Raw genomic sequence first — 12,500 nt, forward strand, 5'->3', positions numbered from 1 at the left:
TGAGGTCAGGACTTTGACTTGGCTACTCCAGGACATTGATGTCATTGTCCTTGGACAATTTCTTCACGACCTTGGCAGTGTGTTGAGGATCATTATCTTGCTGGTACATCCAGTTTTGGCCAAGCTGGAGTTTCACAGCAGATTCCTTGACGTGTTCATCAAGTATCCTGATGTAATCCTCCTTTTTCATGGTACCTTGGACCTTGACGAGATTCCCTGTGCACTGGAAGAGAAACATCCCATAGCATCGTGCTTCCACCGCCATACTTGACAGTGGGCAGTGTTCTTTGGTCTATAGCTTCTCCTTCCTTCCTCCAGACATACTGAGTATCCATGTGGACAAATAACTCCAGCTTTGTCTCATCAGACCACAGGATGGTGGACCAAAAGCTGGGCTCTTGCTTCAGATGACCTCTATAAAAGGCCAGGCGAGCTACCAGATGTTTTTTCCTGAGCAGCGGCATCTTCTGAGGTTTACGTCCATGGAGACCTCCTCTGTGCAAAACTCGCTCAATGGTGGACCGTGACACCTTTGTCCCTGTCTGCTCAAGTCTTTGAATTAGGGCCTTGGTTGTGGTCCGGGGGTTGGTGTTGAGCTCTCGCCAGATTTTCCTGGCAAGTTTGGGGGACACCTTACGCTTTCGGCCACGCCCACTGAGGTTTCTGACAGTGTTGAAGCTCTTGTGCTTGTTGATGCTCTGGACGGTTGAGACAGGGACACCATACTGCTTGGACATGGCCTTGTAACCCTTTCCTTCACTGTGGGTACGAACACGACGCTGACGTAGGTCCTCACTGAGCTCCTTCTTCTGACCATGATGACCACATGGACAACGACCTGAACACTTCCCACTATTTAGACTCTTCTGGAAAGATGTCTTTTCTCACTTTAGCATTTGGCCAATAATGTTAAATAAAAGGTTTTATTCCATTGTGACATCTTGAAGGAATTATTGGACAAAAATGACCACATTTGGCACGTTTGTTGAAATATTGTCAGGGGTATGAATAATTTTGAACTTGGCCTTTTTTGGAACTCCATCAATAAAATACCCCAGAAATATATATATATATATATATTTAATTTTGTATTGTTGTCATTCTTTCAATTGTTGGTCACATAAAGCTAATACACAAATTTGACAACATGCATTTATTTCATCACTAAATGAAAAAATCGGAGGATGACTGTATAGATGCAGTCGTCCTCCGATTTTTTTTTTCGCGTGCACCATGTTACACTTTGTAGGGAACAGCAGTAAAACTTCTGAAGCCGAGCAGGGAGAGAGGCGGGTGTAGGGCTGTGTGCATGCAGGGAGCACGCCCATATATGGGCATCAGGACACCTTGACATCACTGGTAAAACCTTTCATTAAAAAGCTGGTATCACTCGGTGTGCAAACCCCATATATAAAATAATAATAATAATGATGATGATGCATTTTATTTGTAAGGCGCCTTTCAAGGCACTCAGGGTTGCCGCACATTAAAATAAAAATAGGAGCAATACAAATGAAAACATTGTAGAATAAAAACAAGTCCAAGGACAGAGTAGCAGCAGGACACCTTAACAAAGGAACAATTCAAGACTGAAAGCGAGCTTAAACAGATGGGTTTTGAGGTGGGACTTGAAGAGGGTAATGGAGTCTATATTCCTGATATCGGGGGGAGGGAGTTCCAGAGGTGAGGGGCACAGCGGCTGAAGGCCCTCGCCCCCATGGTGGACAGACGGGCTGGGGGGATGGTCAGGCTGATGGAGGAGGCAGACCTGAGAGACTGGGTAGGAAAGTTGATATGTAGGAGGTCCGAGAGGTATGGAGGAGGATACTTGTACCTCATGAGGTGATGCTTCGGCATTCGAACACGAGTACCTGACACTGGAGCAGCAGTTACAGGTCAGAAGAGGCCAAAAACTGCTGAGCTTTAAACAAACCATCACAGGTAAACTCGCTTAAAACACAGTTTCACTGAAACCATGAAGGTGTGTATGTGCTGACCACTCGTGATTCAGTCACTTAAGGACGAATATTGATTCCAGGTAGGAACTGGGCGGCTGCAGATGTTAATCCCAGTCGGCAGACAATTGATACTGCAGAAATCCTACAACATGTTTGTGATGAGGAGGAAAATCAACAACTCAGCATGTGACAAATGAAAGGTGACCTGTCCTGAACTTTGTCTCCAGGGTGACGGCAGTAGGACCCGATCACAGCGCTCCAGTGATCCCAGCACCAGGTGGCCACCCCCAGAACATCCCGGGCCAAGGGAGCCCCAGCTGGATGACTGTGAGCGGATGGGGACTCTGTTTGGGATGCTGAACAAGTGTCTACGGAGGATGGGCTTCAGCCAGATGTACTTTGGGGACAAGATAGTGGAACCAGTGGTGATTGTGTTCTTCTGGCTGCTGTTGTGGTTCTTGGGCATCCAGGCGCTGGGACTGGTGGGAACCCTGTGCATCATCATTATCTACATCCAGAAGTAATGCTGACACATGCAGGACTGGTTTATGTCTGGAACGGAGCTTGTTTGTTTCCAGGGGCGGTAATGAGGATGACGATGAGGCTTGGCAGCTGTTGGGCCGTTGCCCTCTGCTGGACAGGGGCCCAAAGCACATCTTCACACTGTTCAGTTGATTCAGGGCAACAGGAGCATGTTTCAGTCACATGAATCCAGGATGCTGATGTGGTGTTCACGTACTCAGCAGGGATGATGCGTAGACGGATGCAGTGCAGCTCCTGCAGGCTTGGACTAATTATCCTTAGTAGAATCATGATTGTTGTTGCTCCAGCAGTGGCCTTTCACCGTGTGGGGAGACGGTGCAACAGTGGAACCTGCAATGAGTGCGTTTCTCCCCAGGTGGGGGAGCACAGTCGCAGGATGCTCAGACACATGGGAGGTCCCAGATTTAATGGTTCCAGTGATTGTGTGAGAGCGCCCTCATCAGACCATTCAGGTGAAATGCAGGACTGATGATTTTTTTAGCGAGACCGTTCAGGAAGTCTATAGCAGAGAAACTATCAGATTTGACTTGACCCAAACAAACATGGACGCCAACTGAAACAAGATAACACGCCAACCCCCTGCAAATTGGAAATAACCAATGTGTGTGAGAACACCTACCTTACCAGGACCTCTAGTCCTCTTGGGGACCAAAGACCATCTCATTTCCTGAGTTGAGGTTTCTTAGTAAAGGCCAGGATGTTCTCCATGTGAAAGCCTTCCCAGGGTTCTTTACCTTTACTCTCACAGGCACTGATGGGTCACTGAAAGTTAAATGTGAAAAAGAAAAGGGGAAGATGGAGGATTTCATGACCCTCCATTTGAACCGAATGTTAAGGGTCCCTGAACATTATTAACCGCACCTGCACTTGTTAAGAATGTTGGCGAAACGTCTCCACTGAGTCACACTCCGGAGGAGACGCTGGAGTCGTTGCTCACACGAGCCTCTCAGCCATGTTCTGCTGTACTTCTGATGTCGCAGCCTCCTCTGGCTGAATTGCCATTGTTGTTTTAATGCACTGAGATGCAAATGTATACAACAGGACGTGTATAATCTAAATGGATTAAAGTGTGTCATATTAAAGGTGAGCCTTGTTTCGGTGAATCATTCACAAGCGTGTCCCTACACGCGCCTCATTGGCGGTTGGGTGGTCCGAGTCCTCTGGTCGCACGGCTCAGTGATGTGGGCAGGATCCACCTGATCTTCACCTTCCTCACCAGTGGACCCAGATGTCTGTCAGTGGAGGAGGCTCCTGGGAGGGTTCAGGCCCACAGTATCAAGGGTTGGGGGGTTGGGCACTGGAACACCCCATGGGCTGCACCATTTCAGCTGTGGTGAGTAGTGGTCGTACCCCTCAGCAACCAAATCAGCAATTTGATGGATTGAAATCAGCTCTGTCCATGAAATGAGAATATTTGGTGGTTCTTTTCTCACCAGTTCATGATTCTCTATATAGTCATGGAAAAATATGTAGTTCCAGTCTGTTCTAGAACCAGACTGGTAAAAGAAATGTTTTCCATTTTTACTGTATTGGTATTACAAGACCAGCACAGTGGAGCAGTGGTCCTCACTGTGGCCCCCCATCAAGAAGGTTGTGGGTGGAGCAGTGGTCCTCACTGTGGCCCCCCAGCAAGAAGGTTGAGGGTGGAGCCCCGGCTGCAGCACGGGGTCTTTCTGGGTGAGTCTCCATGTTCTCCCTGTTCCTGCTGGGTTCTCTCTGGTACTCCAGCTTCCTCCACAGTCCAAAGACATCAAGAGGGACCAGGTTAATCCAGACTCTAAATTGACCGTAGGCGTGGCTGGGAGAGCCAATGGTTGTCTGTCTCTATGTGTTGGCCCTGCCATGGACTGGTGACCTGTCCAGGGGGGAGGCTGCTGGGATAGGCTCCACCCCCACCACCCTCAACAGGAGGAGAGGGGGAACATGGAGGGAGGGATGAATGGTACTACAACTTATTGAGATACAGGCATCATTGAAACTCTGAGTGGTAAAGAATGTTGACAGCGCCACCTAGGAAGCAGTAATAGTGAACCTCCTAATACTGCAATGCAAATTAGACACACAGGTTTCTAACTGACAAGCCAGAGATGTTTTTTGATAAATTGAACCAAAATATCACACATAGTCTGGCAAGATGGCCTTAGAACCTAGAAGAAAGCCCTTGGTAGAACCAGAGCAGCCGACTACTCAGCACTAATAGAGGAACACAAGAACAACCCAGGTTCCTCTTCAGTCCTGGAGCCAGACTGACAGAGAGCCACAGCTCTACTGAACCAAGTAGTCCTGTTTCCCTGGGCAGCAAAGAGTTCATGGACTTCTTTAATGACAAAATTCTCCTGATTAGAGAGAAACTTCTTCTCCTGCCATCAGCTGACAACATGGCCCCTAGAACCCAGAACCTTAGAGGCAGCTAGAGGACCAGACACACACTTGGATAGTGTTTCTCCCATCAGCCTTCATGAGCTCAGTACAATAATGTCCTCCTCTAAACCTCCACCTGTCTCCTAGACCCCATCCCAACTAAGCTGCTCCAAGACTCTCTCCCCTCGTTAGCCCCTCCCTCTTAGATATGATCAATGTGGCGCTGGTATCTGGTTCTGTCCCACAGTCCTTTAAAGTGGTAGTAGTTAGACCCCTCCTCAAAAAAGCAACCCTGGATCCAGAAGTTCTACCAACTACAGACCAACATCACATCTTCATTAAACTTGTAACTTGTGAATTCTCCCCAACATTGAGGGGTTTCACTGCAGACGCTTTTATTCTAATATTTAGTATTGTCAGAACAAGCTGTTGTCTTTTTCCGGTGATTTTCATTCATTGCGTCATGCAGTCATGGCAGATGTCACTGGTGAAGGACGTAGTTGCATGGCTCCACCGAGCAGCCAACACGTCACTGTTTTGATTGTCACTTCTCCCGGTGACCTTGTCAAAGTGTCCTTGAGCAACATGCTGAACACCTAATTACACCTTGCATGGAGCAAATGTAAACACTCAGGGGCGCTGCTGTCAATCACAGAGAACATGATGGCACAACCAGCTGTAGGCAACAAACAAAGAGTTTTAATCATTTAAACTTTTCTGATTTGATGCCGGTCAAGAGTCAAAGTCGAACTTTGGTAAATGTTTAACAGGTTTCCTGCTGGTTTTCTTGTCACTAAATGTATCATTTGCTTGTGAGAGTTGAAATATGAGGCTTCTATAAAGTTAAAATTGTATATTTTTTGTGATATTTTATACATTAAGATGTCATTACTACACCATATTGTATTGAGTCATGTTCATCATTGTTTTCTGATGTCTGCAGCTGGTTGTCAACAGGAGTTAATAGGAGCTTTAACAAGCCTCACATAACTTCCTCGTAATGTTGGAGTAACAACAGGTTTCTTTTCTTCCTACCTACCATTTTACTGCGTGATCACATTTATAAAGTATTTCTTGTGCTACATGTGTGTGTTGTGTTTTCATCCTCAGAAGACTGTATACCGTCTCCATAGCTGAGCATCCACACAAGTACACAGACACATTTCATGTCATACAATAACGTGGGAGGCACACCTGTGGCGTGGAGGAGGTTTTCCTGCAACACACACGAGGATATGATCAGAGCAGCCATCAGGAGCAATGAACACGGGAGATAGATTTTATTGTACTTTGTGTATGTACCAATTCATGCAGGTAAGTTCAACAACGTAACATGGAATACAAACACACTCCCTCCAAACACTAATGCTAATGCTAGCGCCAACTGACATGAGCACTCGCACTAACACTAGCACGAACACAGCACGAATACTAGCACGAACACCAGCACTAATACTAACACCAGCACTAATACTAGCACTAACACCAGCACTAATACTAACACCAGCACTAATACTAACACCAGCACTAATACTAGCACTGATACCAGCACTAATACTAGCACTGATACCAGCACTAACACCAGCACTAATACTAGCACTGATACCAGCACTAACACCAGCACTAATACTAGCACTGATACCAGCACTAACACCAGCACTAATACTAGCACTGATACCAGCACTAACACCAGCACTAATACTAGCACTGATACCAGCACTAACACCAGCACTAATACTAGCACTAACACAGCACGAATACTAGCACGAACACCAGCACTAATACTAACACTAACACCAGCACTAATACTAACACCAGCACTAATACTAGCACTGATACCAGCACTAACACCAGCACTAATACTAACACCAGCACTAATACTAGCACTAACACCAGCACTAACACTAACACCAGCACTAATACTAACACCAGCACTAATACTAGCACTGATACCAGCACTAACACCAGCACTAATACTAACACCAGCACTAATACTAGCACTAACACCAGCACTAATACTAACACCAGCACTAATACTAGCACTAATACTAGCACTAACACCAGCACTAATACTAACACTAACACCAGCACTAATACTAACACCAGCACTAATACTAGCACTGATACCAGCACTAACACCAGCACTAATACTAGCACTAACACCAGCACTAATACCAGCACTAACACCAGCACTAATACTAATACCAGCACTGATACCAGCACTAACACCAGCACTAATACCAGCACTAACACTAACACCAGCACTAATACTAGCACTGATACCAGCACTAACACCAGCACTAATACCAGCACTAACACCAGCACTAATACTAACACTAATACCAGCACTAACACCAGCACTAATACTAGCACTAACACCAGCACTAATACTAACACTAATACCAGCACTAACACCAGCACTAATACTAACACCAGCACTAATACCAGCACTGATACTATTACTAATACCAGCACTAATACTAACACTAATACCAGCACTAACACCAGCACTAATACCAACACCAGCACTAACACTAGCACTAATACAAGCACTAATACTAGCACTGATACCAGCACTAATACCAGCACTAATACTAGCACTAATACCAGCACTAACACCAGCACTAATACTAACACCAGCACTAATACTAGCACTGATACCAGCACTAACACCAGCACTAATACCAGCACTAATACTAACACTAATACTAACACTAATACCAGCACTAACACCAGCACTAATACTAACACCAGCACTAATACTACCATTAACACCAGCACTAATACTAACACCAGCACTAATACTAGCACTGATACCAGCACTAATACTAACACTAATACTAACACCAGCACTAACACCAGCACTAACACTAATACAAGCACTAATACTAGCACTGATACCAGCACTAATACTAGCACTGATACCAGCAGTAATACCAGCACTAACACCAGCACTAATACTAGCACTAACACCAGCACTAACACTAGCACTAACACCAGCACTAATACTAGCACTAACACCAGCACTAATAATAGCACTTACACCAACACCAGCACTAGCACTTACACCAACACTAGTACTAGCACTTACACTAACACCAGCACTAGTACTAGCACTTACACCAACACTAGTACTAGCACTTACACTAACACCAGCACTAGTACTAGCACTTACACCAACACCAGCACTAATAACAGCACTAACACTAACACCAGCACAAACACCAGCACTAATACTAGCACTTACACTAACACCAGCACTAGCACTAACTAACACCAGCACTAGCACTAACTAACACCAGCACGAGCACTAACTAACACCAGCACGAGCACTAACTAACACCAGCACTAGCACTAACTAACACCAGCACAACAATTTAAACACAGTGAAGTTTTCTCCCTCAATTGGATCAAATGTGGTGACAGGAAGTTACACAACGCTCCATGAAAATATCACTCAGAGTTATGCAAAGTTACTCCTGATCTCAATGGAAATACTTTGTGACCACTGGTTGAATCGTAATTGTGAGCTGTGATGTTGAGTGCTCCCATTGTGACCAGTTTCACTCAAAACATAACTTTTCATTTTGGTGGCACTAACCAATTAAGTGTTCCAAAAAGTAGATTTTAAACATAAATGCAATGTTTCAGATGATTTGGTAGCTTTGGCAAACATGTTATGAAACTCTGAAGTACAATGAAATCAAACTTTCCTTGTTGATAAAGTTGACAGGGGGGCTCAGGTTAGCCCCGCCCCCTTGCTCTGCTGCTATAGGCCAGGACTGGCGGGGATCTCCCATGATGCACTGGGCTTCTCCCTCTTCCTGCCCTCCTTCCTGTCTCACAGCTGCAGGTCACTAACTGGACTTCTTCCTCTGAGTCCTGGTGCTTCTCACCTCCCAGATCCCTGACTGATGCTGCTGGAGGAGGAGGCTGCAGACCTGCAGAGCCTCAGGCTGACACCTCCTACCACTACTAGTACTGGTCCTAGTAGTACTACCACTAGCAGTACTGGTAGTAGTAGTATTACCACAAGTAGTACTAGTACACCTCCCAGATTTCTGACTAATGCTGCGGATAGAGGAAGCTGCAGACCTGCAGAGCCTCAGGCTCACACCTCCTACCACTAGTAGTACTGGTACTAGTAGTACTGGTACTAGTAGTACAACCACTAGTAGTACTGTTACAACTCCCAGATCCCTGACTGATGCTGCTGGAGGAGGCGGCTGCAGACCTGCAGAGCCTCAGGCTGACACCTCCTACCACTAGTAGTACTGATACTAGTAGTACAACCACTAGTAGTACTGGTACACCTTCCAGATCCCTGACTGATGCTGCTGGAGGAGGAGGCTGCAGACCTGCAGAGCCTCAGGCTGACACCTCCTACCACTAGTAGTACTGATACTAGTAGTACAACCACTAGTAGTACTGGTACACCTTCCAGATCCCTGACTGATGCTGCTGGAGGAGGAGGCTGTAGACCTGCAGAGCCTCAGGCTGACACCTCCTACCACTAGTAGTCCTAGTACACCAGTCCAGTCCAGACTTTCCTACCCAAAACCAACAACGTGGAACTCAACTTTCAATATTTGTCATCATAAATGTTTCCATGGATGAACACAAGTTTTAAGTGAAGTGACGTTCAGACAGCCGAGCAGGATCCCAGTCCTCTCAGCAAACATCTTTCTTCATACGCAGTTCCAGAGCTCATCTTCAAATGTAATAATACTATAACACATGAACAAAACGTTCCAGGTCTCAAACACTAGAGGGGCTCATGTTTAATACCAACATGCCCAGATGTGGATCAGGTGCACTTCAGTCGGATCAGGCCCATCGAACTACTGTTTATTAAGACAACGTACCAATGTGCTGCCAGTTACAGAACCAGGACTACAGTGCCCCACCCAGACAGGTCTATGACCAAGCCAGTTCATCAGAATCTCCCCACCAAATCCCAACTGGCACCATTAGAGGCAGAGTTCTTCAAATGAACCCTACGGGTTGAATATTGCATGTATTATTACACATATTTTGTGTTGGCAGGAATTCTATCAGCTGCAAGCAGAAAAAAATCCGTGCCTTCATTATTTGATGCTGTTTATCGATGAGATTCAACTTGAGATTTGCAGGGTTGTTACTGGACAAATTGGTGTGACAGAAAAACTGAGCAATATAAATATTTGCACATGTATTGGAATATCACTCAACACCAAGCAGGTGATTGGCTAGTGATCATTTGGTGGCAGTAACACCTTGCTGAGATTTAAATTGCTGAGGAAAACAATAAGAAAACGCAACTGATCAGTTCAGTCTCTGTTACCACGGCGACCAGGCCAGGTTACAGCACAACTCTGACAGTGGGCGCAGCCATCATTCTTGGTGGTGCAGACCCAAGATCTTTGAGCATGGCAACATAGCAACATGATGACATATTGAAAGAACGTGATCCGTGTCTATCGAACCTGGTCATCATAGATGGAATTCCACCTGGAGGAAAAAAAAAACTTTTTCACCCCATCACGTTTAGTTGTGTAAAACTATCAACTCCAACGAGCAGCCATGCCGACAGGCGCATGATGTCATCAATATGTTACTGTTCACCTCGAGATGGAGGCAGAAATATTAGATGTAGCAATGAGAGACATGCAGTTCATGGTGAGCCGGCTCAGTGTCCGTTGCCTCCCTCTGACAGGATGCGACTGGGCTCGGTGAACTTGGCCGTGGCGATGTAGAAAAGGGCTGGACCAGGAACCAGGGCCAGCAGAGGCAGGTCCTGCTCCAGCTTGTCCAGGCGGGAGATGGAAACGATACCGTATGCGTGAAGCAGCCAGTGGCTGAACAGCACCACCAGGCGCTTCTTCTTCGCTACCAGGCTCCTAAAAGACTGAAGACACAGAGGCAACAGGTCGGTGTTGATGGCAATCAAAGGTTGTCCACAGTATCAGTCCAACATTTACCACAAGGGGCACCAAAGAGCTTTATTGCACATTGGACTCACAATTGAGGAAAAACAATATTGTAAAAAGGGGCGTTGCCCATCCAGCCAAGTAGATTTAAAATTACAAACTATCATGATTTCTTTTTTGTAGTAACTTTCAACTCAAATCAGCATTCATTTGTTAGCCAAAGCCACACTGTGCCACAAATTGCAGTACATAAACACGTTCCACCACTTCAACAACGACACGAAACACTCGTTCAGACTGATCTTCAGAGGTGAAGGTACGTATTAGATGACAGCCCGGCACATACAAACACGGATGTCATACATTAATAATCATTATTACTTTCTTAAGTAAACTGAAAAGTTGCAAGTATAAAACTACTCTTACCTGGATCTCTGAGGCAGACATGTAAACCGCCAGCGTGACCAGAGACAGGACCAGTATGATGTAGGGAAACGCATAATCTGAAACACACAAACTGATCTCAGAGCTGCAATTACACTCCCTCACTGTAAAAAAATGGAAACAAGACAAGCTCACTGCAGTCCGTCTGTGTAGCACATGGCTATGCAGCAGTACTGTTAGCGCGACTGAGAAGGGAGCCTGTCCAGGTTCTAACTTCCTGGGTTTAATTCAGGTTTGGCCTGTCTGACCACATATTGGAGGGTTCTGTTTCATAAACCAGACCAGGGATTCTGAATCTGGGAATCATGGGATGGGTACCACTGAAGACTGGTGGAAATTCAGGGTCAAACTTGGAATTTGTAAAACATGTAAAACCAAAATAACCAACAGGGAGCCACAATGACCAAAAACTAATGACCCTTCCAACTCCAGCAGCCAAGCTGGAGGAAGTTAACGAAGGGAAGCAACTAATGCTAGTAGGCAGAGCTCCAAGCCCAGGACCAGGCTGCAGCCTCTCCTGCCCTCCACTCCTGCTGCTCATCAGCCACAGCTGACACACAGCAGCTCATGTTCAGGAGACATTCACTGTTCCTCTTCCAGTAGGAGGACGTTTTATTTATTCAGTTATTTAGAGTACTTTAAGAGCACATCCAGTAACCTAGTGCAATTAGGGGGAGACTGTAAGAGTAGTATTTTCTGTTGGTATAAAAACAAATTTCAAGCATAATTGTGAGACAGGAAGTAGGAATCAGCAAAAATAAATAACAGCAGGTCCCCAACAAAAACATCCGACCAGGCAAAGGAAAATGCATGGATGCAAGTGTAGGAGTGTCAGAGTCAGCGGCCGGAGTCGAACTGTTCTAGGCAGCAATGATAGTGGATCCCCAGTCAGAACCAGAGGACTCCAGGCCTGTGGGCTAGGAACCAGCAGGATGTACTCACAGAGCAGGCCTCCTCCCACAGCCTGCAGCACGGTGAGGATGGGGAAGAAGTACAGGGCAGCATAGACACTCCTAAAGCGGTCCGATTTACCCAGACCGCAGGCCATCTTCTTCACCAGCAGAGGGCGCAGCAGCATCATCAGCACCAGACAGAAGGCATAGTAGATCAAAACTATGGTGTAGCTGAGGGGACAAGGAGTGACAGGGTCACTGACAGAGAACAGAGACACAAGCCGCCAGAGAGGGTTCACGTTCTGCTCTTCCATCTGATGAACCTGGTCAACACTGGGAAAGGACAAAAAAAATAAATATATATATATACACATACCGTATTTTCCGGAGTA

The 12,500-nt window shown here is 45.9% G+C and overlaps 2 protein-coding genes across 3 annotated transcripts in view; one reads left to right on the top strand and one right to left on the bottom strand.

Annotated features, from left to right (window-relative positions):
* fam241a (family with sequence similarity 241 member A) overlaps positions 1–3,664 on the top strand; it is a 6,553-nt gene extending 2,889 nt beyond the window's left edge. Inside the window, exon 2 of the mRNA XM_086183296.1 lies at positions 2,186–3,664. Within this exon, the coding sequence (XP_086039422.1) occupies positions 2,186–2,482 (297 nt within the window). The 3' untranslated portion in view covers positions 2,483–3,664. The remainder of the gene's footprint in view (positions 1–2,185) is intronic.
* Positions 3,665–9,010: 5,346 nt separating this feature from the next.
* The window catches only part of jkamp (jnk1/mapk8 associated membrane protein), a 10,358-nt gene continuing 6,868 nt past the window's right edge, over positions 9,011–12,500 (bottom strand). Inside the window, exons 5-8 of one of the 2 annotated variants that reach the window (XR_015109870.1) lie at positions 12,158–12,339; positions 11,198–11,274; positions 10,467–10,749; positions 9,011–10,352 (exon numbers count right to left, since the gene is read on the bottom strand). Coding sequence is in view for 1 of the 2 variants with exons in the window: in XM_086183295.1 (XP_086039421.1) it covers positions 10,531–10,749; positions 11,198–11,274; positions 12,158–12,339 (478 nt within the window). In the remaining variant the exon portion in view is untranslated. Of the gene's footprint in view, positions 10,750–11,197; positions 11,275–12,157; positions 12,340–12,500 lie in introns of both variants that reach the window. The other variant, XM_086183295.1, reaches the window with a different exon arrangement.

Source organism: Aulostomus chinensis, chromosome 17 (genome assembly GCF_037954235.1).
Source record: "Aulostomus chinensis isolate RoL2024-O1b breed Wild chromosome 17, RoL_Achi_v1.0, whole genome shotgun sequence".
Lineage (NCBI taxonomy): Eukaryota > Metazoa > Chordata > Actinopteri > Syngnathiformes > Aulostomidae > Aulostomus > Aulostomus chinensis.